General features: G+C 34.0%; 1 protein-coding gene across 1 annotated transcript; it reads left to right on the forward strand.

The window, feature by feature from the left end:
* The first annotated feature begins 655 nt into the window (after window positions 1-655).
* Window positions 656-16928, forward strand: LOC145239798 (uncharacterized). Its single transcript, XM_080103321.1, has 2 exons — window positions 656-786; window positions 15184-16928. Exon 2 carries the CDS (start codon window positions 15791-15793, stop codon window positions 16688-16690), a length of 900 nt encoding a protein of 299 aa, XP_079959447.1. The 5' UTR covers window positions 656-786; window positions 15184-15790; the 3' UTR covers window positions 16691-16928.
* Window positions 16929-21160: the final 4232 nt, after the last annotated feature.

Raw genomic sequence — 21160 nt, forward strand, 5'->3', positions numbered from 1 at the left:
AGACAAACTTTTGTTTAGTTCTAGAGTGACAAGGATGACCAACGACCCCCATTTTCCCCCCTTTTGAGTTGGCCTTGTGCCTAAGTTTTTTGTTCATGTTCATTTTTTGCCTGAATAAAAGATTTAATATCTCAAAGTGTAGTACCTGTTCTTACTACATGCTGTACTTATGTTTGTAACTTTTCCTTGGCCACATAGCTAATATCAAAGTGTAGTATATGTTCTTAACAGATGCTGCAGTAGTGCTACTGCTGCACTTACATTTGTAACTTTTCCTTAGCATTTTTAGTGGCATGCAAGTCACTTCGTCGGTCGGTTTGTAACACATTTACATTTCATTTTATTTTTTTAAGCAAGGGGTATGGAGTAACATTTTTGTCCCCCGATTTATAAGAGAGGGAGTGACCTATGTTTTCAATGAGTCCGTCTGTCCGTTATTTCGGATGATTGACGGATAACCGTCCATTAGTTTTTCCTGAAATTTTTATTTATTTAAGTCATTTCAGCCCATTTTTCGGCCATTTTAGTTTATCTTTAAGAATTTCATGTCAATCCTACATTCATCCATTCATTCATTACACGAGAGCACGCGGCTAATGGCTATCGGTCTTGTTCAAAGTAGCGTCAGCAATAGTACATGTCCCTTTGTTCACGAGGGACATCGGTTGGTTTACACCGCCAAGTGATCTCGTAAAGGGGTAAAAAAAGATGGGAATTATGTCCGCCATAACACTGAACAAAAATCGTTAAACTGATGACCGAGAACCGTAAATGCAAAGAGAGTGGGTGCGTATATTCCTCTTCTTTGCAAACATATTGTCTATTTATCGCTGGTTCTCCTACCAGAGATGGGAATCCATCTTGTTGTGGCCTCTAAATCTATTTTTTTTTTTTTCCAGGGAAGGAAGAGTGATGTAAGCGAGAAATGAATCGCTTGCCTTAATATTCTACAACTACTAAAACAGCGTAACACAGATACACACTCTCTTTCCATTCTTTTTTTTTTTTTTTTTTACCCCGATATTCGACCAAACAAAAATAGTGGTTAGCGTGTATATATTATATAAGTAGTGCAAAGATATATTTATGGCAAGAGAGCTATACATAAATGCGTGTTTCATTCTATCGAAGAAATTCTCCAGGCTAAATGAATTTCACTTGATGAAATGAAACAAATGTTTGTGTGAAGCTTACTTGCCATAAGTATAATTTTATACTAACACCACATGTATTGAGCACTATTGAAGTAAATACTGAAACAAACAATATATACGTACTTTAACTTATGACATGCGTTCGTCAGGATTTTCTTTATCCTGAGGAATTCCTTTTGGGATGAAACGCAAACGTTTCTATATTACTAGGACTCTTTGAGTACTATTGAGAAATATTGAAATTCGCTTAAAATAACTGAAATCTATAATAAATATTGGTACTTATACAGAGAAAGTTCTGAAATAATGTTATTAACAAACCCATTCTTAATATGGAGGGAGGGGGTGTAAATATTCTATACTTTCACCTAACAATTTAATAAACAAAAGCTACAAGAAAATACTATTTTAAAAAATAGCACGATACCTTCTCTGCACAATACCTAAATATTTTTTGAAAAAGAAAAAAAAAACAAACAAAGGTTTTAATCGTATTAAGGAGTGAGTCTTCAGAAAACATGGTTTTTGACTGGGATAGCTGTTAAAAGTGATTGAAATTAATTATTAACTTAAAATCAATGTTTCGTTTGGATACTTCTACAGAATTTAAACTTATTTTATTTTATTTTATTTTTTACGTTAACCCTTAACTAACTCTAATATTCAAATTTTTAGTTGGTACTTATGTATTTTTGGTACCGCGATGAAATAATAACGTTATTATTTTGAAATCCATTCTTAACATGGGGACTGGAGAGTATTTTGTAACTAATCTGTGATTCTACCTAACAATTTAATGGAAAAAAAAAAAGGTAAAACTATACAAACACCGTGACAGCGAATTAACCCTAACCCTAACCCTAATCCTAACCCTAACGCTGTCACGGTGTTTGTATAATAATACCAAAAAAAAAAGATATCGTGAAACTTGAATTTAATCTGAAGAAACTATTTAAAAATAGCGCACTCACTCCGCAGCAGCAGCAGTGCACAGCACCAAAAATACATAAGCACCTTTTAATTTAATGCAGTAAAAGTCGATTTGGTTTAGTTCAAATTCTGTAGAAGCACCGATAGCTTTAAAGCTTAATAAACCATTACTTAAAAACTGGCATGATTTTTTTTTTTTTTTTTTCACATGGGCTTCACTGTATACACGTCACCAACAGCAACCAATAATACAATAATATTACAATCACTAGCTACGGTTAAAGCTCACATTGGAGGTGACAACAATGACGACCCCATAAAACCTGAACATCTGCGACCATTTTATGCCATCCAGCCAGTCGTTAAAATCTTCCAAAGATTAACATGACTTTTTTTTTTTTTTTAAAGGGGTAAATTAAATATATCCCCCACCCTCCCCAACAACAAAATTATCACTACGATTAGTAGTAGTCTATAGTACTTCCCCCATGTTTGCTGGCTCGGTAAAACCTGTTAATGAGGTACGCCAGCGGCCAAAAGACGACCATACAAAATAAAATTCTGGTTGCTGAAACGGAAAACAAAAATCACGTTTTTTTTTTTTTTTAATTATAATTTTTTTACTTATAATTCACCCGAAACAAGGCATCCATTTGTAACGCAAACGACTACTATTTGGGATCATGTCGAACACTGCATTCTATTTATTTATTTGGTATTATTGTACATGAGGACCCTCAGCTACCCCCTCCCCTCCCCTCCCCCACTGAAAAAATGAAAAATATATATATATATATTAAGGCCACTATGCGTCAACACTCCGGACAGAAACTTGGAGAAAAATAAATAAAACAATTATTTTAGAATTTAGCATAAGGGATCTGTTTCTCATAAATCTAACGTAAAATGATCACCCACGTGTAATCATTTTAATTTAATTCTTAGAACTTTTTTAGGGGTACCATCACCGACTTACAGTTACGGAAGGGTATTTTGGGGCGGGGGGGGGCTGTTGTCATCCAAACTTAAATCTATTTGTACCTATTTACAATGCCTCCCCACGGGACAGAGTTAGACACCAGGGTCGTTTTTTAACGTGGAGAAAAGGTACAAAAATAAAAAATTGTCTCAGTTGTGAAGGGCTGTTCCTCCACTGACAGAGAACAAGAAATGGAAGTGCAGCATCTGAAGAACAGATACTACACTTTGATCTTGGCCAAAGTCTAAAATCTATTTGTAGTGATAAATGTTTTGTTTTGTTTTTTGGAGGAGAGAGAGGGCATTTGCCACTCAAACTTTGGTTAAAGGAGCTTCCACCACTACCACCCCAAAAGAAAAAAAAAGTCACAGATTTTATCTTCCTTAGCAAAAATAAAAAAATTCTAGTAAACTGCCCTAAAACATTATCTGGTTCAGCAATGTCTCGGAAATGAAGCATAATTTTAAGTTAAATTTAAATGTGAAACTGATTCAAATGTAATCGCCATAAAAAAGTAGGATCTTATTTTGGAGATAAATTTAACATTTCTTTTTTTATAATATATTACATTGTATAGTTTTTGTAAATTGTTGCATTTTTTTTGTAATTATTTTAATTTTATTTTTCTAAAGTTTAGTTACATGACATCTTTTTTGTAAATTGTATCCCATGAGAGCAATTTTTGGTTATTTTATTCAACTCCTCTTTAGGAGATTAGACACTGTACCCCCTTGATATACTCCCGACTAACCTGACAAGCAGCAAAATCCCACCTCATTCACTGTTGAGGTCCCTAGATACCAGAAAGCCTTCTGATCTAATAGTTTCTTCCCTCAGACGGTTAGACTTTGGAATTCTTTTCCTGTTTTCTGTGAATAGACATCTCGATGCTCAATTCCTCACAGTCCCTTGTTAGACACCAATTCCAAATAGTAGCCTCTTTATGTTCCAATTGGCAATATGTCTTGTTTGGAGTAAAAAAAAAAAATTTTAAAGGTTAGGTGTAAGTTTGAAAGTGTTTTTGTGTAACTCACTAAATTTGAAGTTGGAACACCCAGGTTTTCAGTCTGTGTTATTCACCTGGATGTTCCAAACATGGTTAGTTCCATGGGTTGTTTATATACACCCCAATCCGAAAATGTTTGTAGTGTTATTATTTTGTAAAATATATCCTGCTAGTTGAGGATGTATCTACAGTTCTTGCTGATATTGATATAAAAAATGATGCAATAAAATAAATTATAAAACTAAGGAAAACATTTTTTAAATCTTAGATTTAGATCACATTTATGTAAAAATACCCACAATATACACCAGTTTGTGCTATTTTTTAATATCTATGATAAACACAGAATGTTTCCATTAATTGAAATAGCAAGAAAAATGAATGTCCTCTCAAATGTAAACACAAAATGTTCCCATAAATTGAAATAGCAAAAAAAAATGATTATGAATTCATTACATAAACATTACTTTTCAATCCGATTCACCTCAAAGGAAAACTGAGACACAACTGCACCATTCCCTTTGATACAATTGTGCTACACTCTCATCGAGTCAGGAGAGTACTGGGAGGCAGAAAAAGAAATAAGTTGCCAACTAGGCATTATGAACTTAAGAAAAATTGGGGTGACAAAACACCCCATGGGACTAACAGAGGGTTAACCACTTAGCCACCATCAGCACTAGTTATTTTTGTTGTTTTCATTGTTGCAATAACAATAGAAAATTTCCTGAGAATTAACAGCACATGCAATGATAACTTTAATGTTAAAGTAAACGTTCATCAGGATTTTGTACTGAGGCTATTTCTTTACAGGTGTACTTTAGAAGCATTGTCATGGGAGTTTCATATGGGTTGTCCGAAAGAGATACTGTATGCTGATTATTTTATACTAGCAGGGAGTGGGCCCGGCTTTGCCCAGTCATAAAATATGCTTAAATATGATATTTTAATTTGTCCAGATTATGTATATATTATTATAGTCATGATTTCAAAAGTAAAAAAAGAATTATTTGGATGCCATCAGCTAGAACCGAAAGCAAAACTATAGCATTCAAAGCTGGTGACGTTACCACTGTACTAATGTGACATGCATATGAACTGATTAAAAATGAACTAAGATGAATGTACAAAATGTATAACGATTTTTTTCAATTTTGACCCCTTCAAAACTATTTTAACCGGCTAAAGACCCATAAAAGAATGGTCCATAAAAAACCCCAATCATTTGAGGCCCCTAGTGCTGCTCTGTGATTTTTAGTTTCGGAAGAGATAGAATTTGAAAATATACAGACAGACATAGTGAGTTTTATAAATTAGATTTGTCTGTGAAAGAATGGAAAGTTTACTTGTCATAAACTTGGAAGGGATATTATGAAAAGGTCTGAAAATGAAGGTTACCAACTCCAAATTGATGATCTGAAATCAGAAATGTGTTCCACACGTGGCTTGTGAGCAACAAGGAAAAGACGTGTCCTAAACATGACTGGACAAAAACAGAGCACCACATATTCGACACGGCAGAGTCTTACTAAACTCATTAGAGTTCAAGAAGACTTTTGAATAAAAGACAAGACGTTATTCTGGAAGTACCTGTAAATAAATGTCTGTTTCAATCGAAACAAAAAGTGAGTCGAATACTTTCCATGATTTTGCTTCCTTGTGACTGTCTGCATACAACGTGTGGATCCCGAATGGAGACATGTATCAGCTACATTACAGTTGTGTTGGAAATCCACCAAAGAAAGAAAAATTACCCTACTCAATTTGTGGAAAGGAAATTAGGTGCAACTTAGATTTTTGTGTTACTTGCAAGCATTGGGCATACAAAAACTGTGGTGAAATAACTGGTGGGTTGAGAGATATTAACCAGTTTGTAAGATTATAGAGACAGATGAGAACTCAGATATGGAGAAACTATATTTGGATGATACCATTAGAGCACAAGGAGGTGCAGGTGCTTGTGTAATAGCAAGAATTAGGAGTGGATGGAGTAGATTCAGGAAACTTCTGTCATTACTAACTAGCAGAGCATTATCTGTCAACCAAGGGAAGAGTATATCGACGCAATGTGATGATATATGGAAAGCATACGGTGTGTTATTTTTGTTTTTTCTGTAAAACAATATCATTGAAGTTGTCAAGAATCATTGTTACCTTGGTGATAGCCTTGGAGTACAGGGTGGAGCAGGTGCTAGTGTAATTGCAAGATTTAGGATTGGACAGAGTAAATGCAGTGTGATGATGTATGGAAGTGAAATCTAGATGGTGAGGGTTGAGGACATCTGATGAGCTCAGGGGCATATTAAACATCTGAACAGTATAGAGAAATGTGAGCAAAGCACTGAGTCTCCTACAACTAAGTACTTTAAGAACCAGGGTAGTTAATAACTGTTATTAATTTTAAATTTATGTTTGAACGTGAATTGCCACAAACAGTTTTCTTTTTTTTTTTCTGGTATTATTGTCAATAAGGACCTTCAGTTAAATTACATGTGAACATCCTATAAAAAACTTGTAAATAAAATGCAATTATTTTAGAATTTAAACCGGGGAATCAATTTTGCATACAAATTTAATATAAAATGATCACCCACTTTGCATCCCGTATTTTATACACTTTAAAACATTCCAGTAGAGACTAAAGAGCCAGCCATTGTTTACTGTTAAGTGTATAGTTATTTACCGACTTCTACTTTGCAGAGGGTTAAGACCCCGCTGCCAACTTTTAATGGGGTCACTTGATGTCTGAGGAAAGGATCCTGGTGTCTGAGTTGCTAATGACTATGGCACTAAAAACCTGTTGGCTGCAACACTCCACTTTGAGCCTTCCCGGACTAACAATTGGTTAGAAAGGCTTGATTCAATTAATCAGATGGTCATAACAAGCCTAACATCCGCCCCCCCCCCTCCCTCTAAAAAAAACTTTTTCAAAAATTGTTTTTTCACTCCAAACAAGGCACAGTGCCACTAAGTCATAAGGGGTTACTATTTGGGACCAGATTTGCTGGGATACTATGTAGGGAGTTAGGCAGCGAGATGCCTGTTCACATTACACTAACTTCTGCATGTCAATACAGTCAGGGAATCCGAGGCCTGGAAGGGAATTCCAAAGTCTGGGCAAATCAGTTCCTTAACTTTTATTGTTCTTCAGTATTTCTATGATACAATTTATTGAAATCTATAATATAAATCTCACCTGTCTGTTTAAATGTATGTATGTATATCTGCCTAAAACTTTTGACAGAGATGACGGATTTTCACAAGATCAATATTGTTTTGAAGCACGACCCTTTGGACGACAAATATCGAAAAATTGGCTAAAAATATTAATTCCTTCACCCTCAACTCAGCACTTTTCTACAGGGAGCGGTCGCTTTTTTTGCTGATATTTTCGAAAGTCATCACCTTTTTTCGATTGTCTAGCCTTAATTTAAATATTCATCACTTCCGGTTTCAGGCTAGTAAAATACACGAAAAGAACATTATTGAAAAGTATACAATAAAAATTTATAAAATTTATACAGATAACAATAACAGAATTAGTCTTTCGATCGTGATTTGCAAGAATTCCTGTGGTGACACAAAGAATAACTATTTTTGGAATATTATGTATTGGATACATTTTTTTAATGGTGTTTGAAACTTTATTTTGATTTCAATAATATTATTTTTATACTTTCATAACCATATATTTATTATATAAATTCAAATAAAAAAACTTATTTTTTAAATTTAAAAAACTTTTATTTTTATAATTTCATAAACATATATTTTTTATTATGTATTGGATATGTTTTCTTTATAATTTTTGAAAGTTATTTATTTTGATTTCAATAATTTCATTTAAGTGCAAATAAAGACTAATTGTGTTATTTTTATCTGTATAATTTTGTTAATTTTTATTGTATACTTTTCAATAATGGAGAGTAGACAACATATTGTTCATGCGTTGTCGACAGCCCAGTAACTCTTGCTTCTCCTCATTTGTTCCTCAGTCCTCATCTTGAATGAGTGATGTTTCTGTCAAAACGAGGTCAGCAGATTCTTTGCAGCAAATTCTAACCTGTGCGATCAGGGACGCCTACCTTTCCTATTTCCTTCTGTGTCTGAAAACACACTATGCAACATACAAATAACTGTGTGTGATGTTACCAAGCTTATCAAAAATCTCAATCTTAGTAAAACAACTGGCCCTGATGGCATTCCAATTATAGTGTTCAAAAAAGCTTCAAACAGAACTAGCCCCCCCCCCACTTACAAAGCTGTTTAAACGTTGTCTTAAGGAGAAATGCTTCCCAACACCTTGGAAAACCTCCTCAGTCTGCTCTGTATTTAAAAATTAAGGTGATCGGTCATCTCTCTCTCAGTACAGACCAATCAGTCTCCTGTACATCATGAGTAAACTACTGGAATCTATGTTAAACCGAGAAGTAACCAACCACCTCAACGGAAACAACTTTCTTAGTGACATGCAATATGGTTTCCGCTTGTCTAGATCTGCAGCTGATGTGCTACCAGTAATATCTTACAGGATTAGTGAATCTCTCAACGCGGGTTTCATTTCTAGGACAATTGCTCTTGACATATCAAAGGCTACACAAGGTCTACAGCTACAGAATAGCTGGATTATTTAAATCATTCCTCTCTGATAGGTTTATAAGAGTAGTGGTTGATGGACAGAAATAAGAAGCTCACAGTATTAATGTTGACATCCCTCAAGGTTCCATCCTAGGCCCAACTCTCTTCTTGATCTTCATCTATGATCTTCTAAATCACATTCTTAGATCATTTGTTGGCATTTATGCAGTTGAATTACCATTTATGCCAACACTTTTAAGATGAGAAACATCTAAGATCTCTCTGATTCTCTCTCCTTTGATTTTAAGCACATGGTACAATGGGGAAAAAGGTGGCTTGTTAATTTTGATATATCTAAAACTAAACTTCTATCTTTCGATGATCAACGCTCTGACCTACATCTGGCCCCTATTGAAATGAACAACTTTCACCTTGAGGATGCCCCATGTTTAGATAACTTCTTGGTCTGACCTTCACTTCTGATCTAAAATGGAGCACATACATCAAATCCGTTGCCAAGGTCGCTGGAAAAATAGTTGAAGCATTCTACCGCTCTAGTAGATATCTTACTGTTGAAGAATGTATAAGAGCCAAGTACGTCCTAGGGTTGAATAGTGTTGCCACATCTGGGCAGAAGCTGCTCGAAGCACCTATCCTGCCTTGACAGAGTTCAAAACAGATTTCGTAATCTAGTAGGCGATGCCCTTTTCTTTTGCAGCCTCTTTCCCATAGAAGAGACGTTACGAGCATGTCCCTGCTCTATCGCTATTTTCATTGCAAGTGTTCAACTTCAATCTACGGTCTTCCCTCTCCAATCCTTCACAAAAAAACACTTGTCTAGCCGAAACCACTATCAAAACATTCCCCCACTCACTATCGTTGCCTAAACCTAAACATGGATCCCATGAACAGAGCTTCTTCCCTTAAACTGCCCGCCTGTGAAACTCTATTCCACTGGTCTACTTTCCAGCTATCTACAATATCATTATCTTCAAGTCAAATGCAAACAAGTTCTTGTTGAGCCATCCTCATAAATGATCTAATCATCCCAAATTACTTTTACAAATAACTATTACGCAACTATCCCAATGACTACAATACACACATTAACTCTTATCCTCGAATGCCCTCTGAGCCTTGATACGTGGTAACTTTTGTAAAGAAAAAAAAAGATAAGTAAATAAAATAATAATGTCCTTTTCTTATATATTTTATTTCAATAAATCACTTCACAATGGAAATACCGAAGAACAATAAAAGTAAAGGAACTGATTTGCCTTGGCACCACTTCCGGTAGCACTATGCCAGAAGTTAGGAAGTACATTAGCTGACTATAACCGAATATTATTTTCAAAAGACATAAATTGTTACAATTTTTAATAAATAAAAAGATTTTATCAGATTTCACACTGCTGATATATTCAATCCTGGATCTGTTACTGTGCTGCAATCAGGCCATAAAGCTCAGTTGCCTTCACTCTCTTAAAGTAGTCAAGGGAAGCCTCGTCCATTCTCAATGCACATACACAGTTGAACGCTCACGCACACTAACTTAGATGTATCAAACATTGATGTTTTTCTTTTTTTTTCTTTTCCCTTTGCAAAAGTCAATCATGTTTTGTAAAGTAAAAAACAAAAACAACACTTTTCCTCTATAAAACCAAATCAAACACTATGAATATACAGGGTGTCCCAGAAGTCGCGCACCATGTAGATTTATATAAAAACAAATATGAATATCAATGAATATCAATTTTATTAATCAAAATCACAATAGATGCTCCAATTGTTCACCTTCAGCCTGAATACATATAAATATATGGTGCGCGACTTCTGGGACACCCTGTATATCTCTATATGTAATATTTTGTTTGCAGAAGTTCCCCTCTGGACCAAAGTACTATAGATTTGCAACAAGAGATGCCACATACAGATTTATTATGTCTAGGCTATTAGCCACTATCTTATGTAACTTTAGAACAACATTTTAGACTCATTTAGTGTATTTATTTGCTTCCCCACCAAAACAAATTAGGCACAAGGCCATTTTTAATGTGGGGTAAAAACCAGCTCCCCTAAAAGTAAGCAAAAAGGGGGCACTCTGGTTACCAAAAATAATAATTGTCCCAGTATAGAGGGTTTCCCCTCCATTGACTGGTACAAATTATCTTAAGTGCAGCATCTGCAGAACAGATACTACACTTTGATCTTTATATTTAATTTATTTTGTTTAAAGAAAATATTACAATTAAAAAAATTCCAATATAAAATTAAAAAATTTTAAAAAATAAAATCTCCAAAAGACAAAACAAATTTAGGCACAAGGCCCTATAAGATCTGGGGAGGGGAGTGTTGCAGGGTCTTTGTAACTAAAGTAAAAATTGGAGTCTTTGGCGACTTTACTCTTGACTGGCAACATTTACCACAATACCTCATTCACTCTGTGGACTCTAAATTAACTAATGAAAACCCCAGCGTTTTTGCAAAAAGGATATATATACAATTTCTGTATGTGTGTGTGTGTGCATTTTTTTTTTTTAAATAAAATGTGTGTGTGTGTGTGAAAAAAGTTCAATTCATTGGAAAATAAAAAGTTCTTGAATTTGGAAGAAAAACAGCTTGATCTTGGCCCGAAGGCCAAGAACAACAGAAAAGAGGCTTGCCTCTTTTCTATTTAGACCCATTTAGTCGTTATAATAAAATCCTACATTTCATCCTAGGAGCAACACCATCACAATCACTGCATCTTTAGAGGAAGTAGTTCCTATTTTTTTCCCAAATATTAAGTTCTCCTACCGCCCCCCTCCCCTTCTCAAAACCGGAAGGAAACATACACATTCTGCACCCTTCGTAACTGGATCATAAACACATGGACATAACATAGTCTTTCCATTTCCCGATTCAAAAATAATAAATTCTCCCTTCTCAAATCCCGCCCATTCTCATTGGCTGAGAGGTGACAATTTCATTATTCTGGAATTTACCTCTTAATACATAAACGAACGCTCCAGAACTTTTCAAATATGGCAGCACTCTCTACAAGAGACAATCGTTTTAAAAAAATAAACCAAATAGAAACATAATAACCACTCATAAGCAGAAAATTAAATACTGATAACCTTACACTTAACTATGCACACATTAACAACATGGCACAATACCCCCCCCCCAAAAAAAAAACAAACCCTGAAAAAAAAAATATTTATGGGTACCATTGTTTATTTTTCGATTTTGGAGCAGCTTAGCGAACCTTACACAATGCTATTTTTTTTGTTTTCTTTTACATTGTTTTGTAATGGGGCATTTTTAAATCTTTTTTATACTGTTTTTTTACATTTACTTTTAATGTGAGTGCTTTAAATTACTTACATATTTTCCTACGATTAGCTAGATTTCAATCATGTTACTTATCTTGTCCACATAGGTTTTCGACTAGGAGAGAGAGAAAGGGAGAGGAAATAAAAACTGGTGTAGATATTGTTCACCGAGTAATGTTCTTTTTATGCCAAAGAAAAAAACAACAAACATTTCACAGCGATAACATTATCTACAACAGTTTTTATTTTCTTTCTCTCTCTCTCTCTCCCCATATATATCCTTTCCAAGTCTCTCTCTCTTTCCCTTTCACTCGCTCGCTTTTTAGATTTCTTTTTCAGACAAAATAAAAAAAACATTCTACAGCACCAACGTTATCTACACCAGTTTTATTTCCTCTCTCTCTCTTGCTCGCTTGTTTTTTACATTTCTTTTTCTGCCAAAATAAAAAAGACAAACATTTTACGGCGTCAGCACTACCTACAACAGTTTTTATTTCCTCTCTCTCTTTCTCGCTCACTCACACGATCGCTCACTTTTTACATTTCTTTTTCTGCCAAAATAAAAAAAAAAAAAAACATCTTACAGCGTCAACATTATTTACAACGGTTTTCATCCCCTCTTTCTCTTTCTTTCTCTCTCTCTCTCTCTCTGTATATATTTTTCCCAACTCTTGTTCTCACTCTCTCTCCAATTATTATTTCTCCTGCATATTTCTGTATCTGTGTGTTCATTTTACGATGCAGCTCGCTACGATAAATTACTATCACAAAAGCAAAAAAAAAATCAATCATAGGTTTTCGACTAGGAGAGAGAGAAAGGGAGAGGAAATAAAAACTGCTGTAGATATTGTTCACCGTGTGATGTTCTTTTTATGCCAAAGAAAAAAACAACAAACATTTTACAGTCTTAACATTATCTACAACAGTTTTTATTTTCTTTCTCTCTCTCTCTCTCCCCATATATATCCTTTCCAAGTCTCTCTCTCTTTCCCTCTCACTCTTTCACTCGCTCGCTTTTTAGATTTCTTTTTCTGCCGAAATAAAAATACAAACATTCTACAGCATCAACGTTATCTACACAAGTTTTTATTTCCTCTCTCGCTCGTTTTTTACATTTCTTTTTCTGCCAAAATTTAAAAAAAACAGTTTACGGCGTCAAAACTACCTACAACAGTTTTTATTTCCTCTCTCTCTTTCTTGCTCACTTTTTACATTTCTTTTTCTGCCGAAATAAAAAACAAACATCTTACAGCGTCAACATTTTCTGCAACGATTTTCATCCCCTCTTTCTCTTTCTTTCTCTCTCTCTCTCTCTGTATATATTTTTCCCAACTCTTCTTCTCTCTCTCTCTCTCACTCTCTCTGATTATTATTTCTCTTGCATGTTTCTGTGTCCGTGTGTTCATTTTACCATGCCGCTCGCTACGATAAATTGCTATCACAAAAGCAAAAAAAAAAATTCATCTACCTACTTTTCATTTTGTCTTACATATTCACAGATTGTTGTGGAACAACAGCTATAAGGATAATAGTCTGCAAATGAATAAATGCATAAACTATTTTCTTTATTAATTAATTCACGGATATTTTTTTATAATGAAAAAAAAAAAAACAGTTTGCCACACTAATTTCTTCTTAAAAAAAAATGAATGTTATCTTTTTTTTTTTGGTGGTGGGGGTTCCATTTACACAAACATTTACACAAACACATGGCCGGGTACGGCTAGTTTGAATATATATAAAGAGTTCGAAGCATAGGAACTTTTGCCAAGATGACCGGATTCGGCATTAAATAGTCCGAAAAGGGTTGACATGCCATAAAACAAAACAACTAAGCCAAACACATATAAATAAATATTTGAAGATAAAAAAAAAACTTGAAGTATAAAAACTTTTTTTCCAAAATTACTGGATTCAGCATTGAATAACTTGAAAAGGGTTGATATGCTGAAAAACAAAACAACCAAATCGGATGTAGAGAGGCACAGCTTGCAATGTTATCAGAGACGGCCGTTCACAAAATTTTGCCCATGCTGCATTCACACTTATTGAACTGAGCTCATATTTTTTCAATTCAGTAAATTTAAAAAACAAAAAATCAAACATGCTTCAGTTACCAAGTAGGTAAAGGGTGGTAGAAATTTACACAGAAGAGAATACAGTAGTCGAGCACGTTGTTCAAATTTGTCTTGAATTTCCGCATTATTTACTACACCTGGAGTCCATTCTAAAGTTTATAGATTTGCTTCAATCAAAATCAGTAATGAAATCTCGTAATTCGCACATGGATTCTTCCTGAAGCAGGAGATTATAATGATTAATGAAGAGATTTTAGGCCAAAATGAGGTCACTGTGTAAACATTGGCAATCAAAGGAGTAAAAGATCCTGTAGTATCTGCACTATTCGAGTAGCTAGTCGGTTGACTCTTTCCATGTGTCGAATATTGCATACTAAATACAGAGAATAGGCTAACTGCAGTCTAACAAAGGAAACATAAAATGTAAGAAATATTTCAGGACTGATTTTGCAGAAAAAGGACTATTTAATGAAAAATAGGGAGGTGAATAGAAAGTTTAGATAGCTTGATAGACAAGTTCACCAAAGTCGGCAAAATCTTATGCCTTGTTCATTATGAGTGAAGCTGTGCCTTGGTTGAAATAGGAACAAAATTGGAAGAAGTATCCACTGCAATATGGCAGAATTTAGTGATATTGTGGTGCAAGTCCCACTTAATGGATCGTCTCCGGACACGGTGGAGGCTAGACTTGAGCTAATTTGACGTCATCTACAAATGGGAGCACATTTCCATCAACCATATCCATCAAGTCGTTGATATAGAGTAGAAAAAGAATGAGACCCAGATCTTTTGTCGTATTCACCTCCTTTGTATTTTGTTATAGCGATAAAAAGCTAAAAGGGAAATAACTCTTATAAAGAAAGTAAGAGTTATTGCTCTTTTATAGATTCGAGGAGAGAGAGAGACAAGATGGCGGCTGTACTAACTCATGCATATCGTTCTGTAAATAATTAATGTTTCTGCCATTAATAAATAGTATAATGAGCTTGTTTACTTATCATTCAAATATTCCATTATTCCGACAACCCATTTCTCCGGACAACACATTTATTATTTTAATTTTGATAACGTACTTTACTATGCTTGTATTCATCATATTTTATTTCTAATGTTTTTTTTTTCTCTTCTTTTACGGTTTCAGATGTCTGTATTTCTAACTGGCGTGTTGACTTAAAGAGTCTTTACAATTGTCGTTCCACCCCGAAAAAACTTTTCTGAAAAATAAAAATAAATTTTAATGCTGGAACATTTACCTACTGAAGAACCAACAAAGAAAATAATCATCCAGGACTATAACTACTGATGCTGATGTTTGGACATAAGCGGAAACAGAATAAAAACCATGTGCACATCTCTAGAATACAAACCACCACTGAGTCGTATTTCTTGTTGGAAGATATTAAACTGGACACTGGCTTGATTATTTACTCAGCACTGCATATGTGAAACGTTAAAATAACTTGCTTGGAAGATACTTCATCATCTGACCCTAAGGACAGTCTTGCAGAGTCAACATAAGAACCCAAAGCATCACTACAGCCTATATTGATTAGTCATATGTCTCGTCAAAAGTTATTAAACTGGACACTGGCTTAATTATTTATTAGCACTGCTGCTAATGTTTGGACATAAGCGGAAACAGATTAAAATCATGTGAACATTCCTGAAATACAAACTACAACTCAGTCATATCTCTCGTTAAAAGATCTTAACACTCACCTGGCTTGATTATTTATCCAACACTGCATATGTGGAGTGTGAACATAACTTGTCCAGAAGATACTCCGTCATCCGACCCTACAGAGGACAATCTTGCGGGGTCGACGACGCAAGAGCCTGAAGCATCACCGCAGCAGCCCGTATTGATGATGGAGGCGGGCAAGTCGCTAAATTGCGATTACTGCGGCAAGGGTTTTGCCTACAGCTCTCATCTGGCAATGCATAAACGGTTGCATACTGGGGAGAAGCCGTTTTCTTGCGACTATTGTGCGAAGACGTTCTCGTATTCATCGCACCTTAAGATGCACGAACGGCTGCACACTGGCGAGAAGCCATTTGTGTGCGACTACTGCAACAAGGCGTTCAGTTTCTCGTCGCACCTCAAGATACACAAGCGGTCACACACGGGCGAGAAGCCATTCTCTTGCGACTACTGCGACAAGCAATTTGCATATTCATCACACCTTGCAATGCATAAGCGTGTGCATACAGGTGAGAAGCCTTTTACATGTCAGTATTGCACGAAAGCATTCAGTTATTCGTCGCACCTGAAAATACATCAGAGAACACACACAGGCGAAAAGCCCTTTGAATGTAACTTCTGCGGGGCCGCTTTCGCACTCTGTGGGACTCTTGTCAAACACAAGCGCAGACATGCCTCTGAAGAAAGCGTAACCACCACCGCTGTCAGCGCCGCAACCTTGTCACTACCCATAGATGTAAAACCGGACGTGTATGCGTGCGTTGGCGAGACCTGCACGGCGTGCGGTGGGGTTTTTAATAGCGGGTCGCATTGTTGTTGCGGAGTGAATGCCGAGGGCGAAGTTATCGAGGTTGAAGGAATGGGAGTTAAGAGCTTTGCTAAAAGTGCCACGGATGTCTTACAGAACCATATACACGGCGTGCACTTAGAGGAAGCTAATTGCTGAGTTTTAGTATTTTCATTGTGGCAGTCTCGTCGTTTTCAAAGTCTAGATATTATCAGTCCAAGCAAGGGTATTAAAGCTTGCCTTTCCCGCATTTGTGGGATCAAAATTTCAGAAAATCTAAAATTAAAATTAAAAAAAGAAAATGGCTTAATATTTTCTGATGGATGTTCTCCTTTTATGATTGTTGATGACGTTACTATTTTGTTATATTCAATTAAACCTTATGAGTCTTGTTAAATGTACTTTAAATTTATTAGAATGGAATTTATTTGGTAATCTTTAACAGTTAACAGCAGAGAAATCGGCGGGGGAGCATATATAAATATACAACAAATAGCTTTTACTAAACAAATAAAAATTTAATTTTTACCAGCCTGTATACTTTTAATTGCGGAAACTGATTATAAGATTTGTTATTTCTGAATTTGTATTCATTGCATTGACTTATTGAAACAAAAAAAAAATGTGTTAAATTTTTTTTTTTGGGGGGGGCATAATTTTGGCTGAAAAGATAATAAAAATAATTTACCCTACCACTAACCCTAACATTCTGAAAATATGTTCAGTTGGTTTTATTTTTTTAATTCAAAATTAGAATTCATTCAAAACTCTTTGTTTCAATATGCAAGAAACAAAATGACTTGCATTGAATACTAACCAAAGTCAGAGTTCTACCCCACTCCCCATACTGTGGGAGGGTAAGTCATTTTTTTTTTATTATTTATTTCTTTTTAAGGATTAAAGTACCACGGACAATGAATGCCAAACAGCCATTTTTTGTCTTGTGTAGAAAGAAGGAACTTCGAATGAATTCTAATTTTTCTATAAAAAATGAAAACAATTGAACATATTTTCAGAAGTTTAAAAGTATACAAGTCAGTAGAAAATAAAATATTAATTTTTTTGGTAAAAGTTATTTGGTATGTGTATGTGTGTATATATATATATATATATATATATATATATATACCAAATAACTTTTACCAAAAAAATTTATATTTTATATATATATACCAAATAACTTTTACCAAAAAAATTTATATTTTATATATATATCTGTGGAAATATGCTTTACTTCCTCATAATATATCCAATCCTTATTTAAGATGCTCAATGTAATTTCAGAGCAATATAATGAATGAATGACAAAAGTCTATATTCCAAAGTTCATGATGTTGACCATCTTACAATTTATTACTTTAATTCAGTTGACATTTACAATTCTTGACAAGTGTGCTACGAAACAGATACTGTCAAGAATTGTAAATGTCAACTGAATTAAAGGAATACATTGTAAGGTGGTCAACATCGTGAACTTTGGAATATAGACTTTTGTCATACATTTTATATATATATATATATATTGATATTTTGGCTGTTAATTAGATCTTGAGACGGAACAAAATATGTTGCTAGCCATGTGTTATGAATGAGGGTTTTGGCATGTCATAACTATTAATGCCTTGCAGAAGATAATGTCTGAAGATGGGTGTAGTACAAGAATGACAGGAATTAGTGGAAGAAATGAGGATTCCTATAGTTAACTTGACGTAGCCATTTTATGGTGCTTGTTAAGATAGTTGACAGGTCGATTTTTTAAATATGTGGTTTTTAAGCAAAAATAACTACTCTCATGTCGTAAATAGAAATATATCTGAAAATTTCGAAAATCCATTGTGTTTTTGGTAAAAATAAAGTTCATTGCTACGTTATGAAATACTATGTCGACCATTACAGTGGCGAAAAGGGAGATAAGTATATCCCATATGTTCATAATTTGCAAAGTGTTCACATCTAGTGAAAATGCAATTTCCCCAAATTTTCTGTAAAATTACTTTTAGATATAAATAATTTTCTACTGAATGAATCTTCGTATTTTTTAGATATATTATTATTTTCGACATGACAATTAAGTACTGTCGTTTTTGCTTAAAACCATGTATTTAAAAAAAAAAATTGATCTGCCAACTTAACACGCACCCATTCTATTTACAAGGAGGCAACACATAGAATGATACAAATTACATCTATCGGTCTTAGTCCATTATTACTTGAGTTTGTGTCTCATAACTATCACAACCAGAAGTAATATATCATTCTATTTTAATTTACTTGCATTCAAAGTCATTCTTTTGTTGGTGCCTGCCAGTGTCTGTCTTGTCTCATCCTCGCATCTCCACATGAGAATTCTCATAACAAATGTAAAAGTAGGGGAGGTAACTACACGAAACAGAACAGTTACCTCCTCTTGAATGTAGTTTGATTTTTTTTTTTTTTTTTTACTGGGGATCTATAATGCTACAACTTATTTTGAAATAAAGAAACAACTTTTAATCAGTTCCAGAAAATGAAAAGTATTCAAGTCGGTAGAAAATAAAATTTTATTGTGTTTGGTGAATGCTGTTGTATAATTCCTTTTATTTTTTATTTTATTTTTTTTTTTTGTTTACATTTCTTAACTGTTAACTATACTGTAAGATTGCCAAATTTTTAAACTGATATTTTTACTATCACCCTTGACACCTGTGAATTTATTATGTTTTATTTTATCTTTGCATAAATATACACATGTGCACCCTGCGAACACTGATAATAAGATTTTAAACAATGAGACCGACCAATTTTTTTTCTTGATAAAAACTTATCCACATCATAATAATAAAAATAAAATACTTACAAGAAAGTCTCTATTTATATTGACTAAAAACTTTTATACATTTTTACCAAGTCAAATATTTAATACAATAGTTATAGTGTATGTTTTAAAAAATTTTTTTTAGAATTGTTTTAAATCTAAAAACATTTATTGGTTTGAGGTAAAGTGTAGATTCTTTTTACGATTCGAATATAAATCTATGTTTTGTCAAATGTATTCTTTGGGTGTCTTCCATGTGAGATACTGTATATAGTATATATATGTGTATATAGTAACATTAAATGTTTTATAGAGGTTTGCTATTTAGAATGTGAATTCCAGAATTTAGACGGACAATAACAAAAGCACAGAATTTGAGGTTATGCTATATACAATGTTAACTAGATCATCTTATTTAATGAAGCGTTTTTAAAGGGAAGAACATTTTTTTTAAGTATGTAATAGCAACTCCTGTATTTCTTGAGAACAGCAACTCCTGTATTTCTTGAGAACACCCTTTGAACTACTTGGAGAAAAATAAGGACTCCTCAAGAACAAGTGAGGATCCTCTTTGTACTCCTCGAGAACAAGCGAGGATCTCCTTTTATACTCCTTGGGAAAATGTGAGGATTCCCTTTGTACTCCTTGGGAACAAATACGGATTCCTCTTATACTATATTATGCAGATGGAACTAAAGGAAACATGTTGAAGCTTTACTCTTCCCTCCCTCAAGTTCAGCTGTAGCTCATTGCAAGGGTAGTAATTATTGAAATTAACTAATTTGCAATTGTATTCTCAGTATTGCCACGATTGAAAATTAAACCTTCAACTCTCAGAAGAATGTTGCTTAAAACCGAATTTCACTTAGTACTTTATGCCAGGGATCCTTACAGATTACTTAAAACTTCTACCTAGTCATGGCTGACGGAACAAGAGTATCTATTGTTATATTATATAAAAGATTACTATTCCCTTTCATTGTCAACGGCTGTCTTGAAAAGGGTTGACTGTCCATTTTTCTTTTTGTAATTCCCCATGGAATAAATAAAGGGTTCCATTCGAAATTCTCTTCAGATTCCTTCTCTTAATGTAATCATAAGAACATGCTTGAAATGTGTACATAGGTTGAAATAATCGCTAACTTCCGTTTGTATGACGACTCTATTGTTTTTCTTTTTTTTTTCTAGCAATTATTTCAGCCTATGTACGCATGTGTTCTTATTTTTACAAGTGTAAAGCTAAATAGATTTTAACTGAAAGTGGTTCCTCATTTACTAATAATTAACAAAAAAATAAATAGATAAAACAATATTTATCGCCTGTACAGAATTTTTCATTGTTTCATGTTCAGGCCACTAAAATGTGGTTCTACCAGAACAAGATATCTGACCTCAGATTTCTATCCTTTTAAATTACCTCCGTCTTGGGATCTATATTGCCCCCCCCCCCAAAAAAAATCATTTTTGGTAAAATTTATCAACATATAACTTTAGTTTCTAATATTTATTAAAAATTAGTCAACGAGTCTCCTCTAGCCATCATGTATGCAAACCTTGTTTGTATCTTCAGTATTTAATTTTTATTTGTTGCAGAATATTTTCTACCATATTATTTTTGAGTTATATAGAAGTAAAATATAAAGAAAAATAAAAAGTAAATAAAATAAACACAAAATCCAAAATTAGTGTGTGTCTCTCTCTCTCTTCTTTCCCTCTACAAGTATGAGGTAAATAGTATTACTACAAGCTGTGATATTTTCTTTTGTTTATAATGGATTATTTTAATCCTTTTATTCGCTCATTTCTTTATTACCCTCGACTGTTAATAAACGGAA

The sequence above is a fragment of the Euprymna scolopes genome, chromosome 19 (genome assembly GCF_053919585.1).
Source record: "Euprymna scolopes isolate OS-2025 chromosome 19, ASM5391958v1, whole genome shotgun sequence".
NCBI lineage: Eukaryota > Metazoa > Mollusca > Cephalopoda > Sepiida > Sepiolidae > Euprymna > Euprymna scolopes.

What these genes read in the sequence shown, in the direction of transcription:
- LOC145239798 (XM_080103321.1), top strand. Translation starts at nt 15,791, where the DNA reads ATGTGGAGTGTGAACATAACTTGTCCAGAAGATACTCCGTCATCCGAC.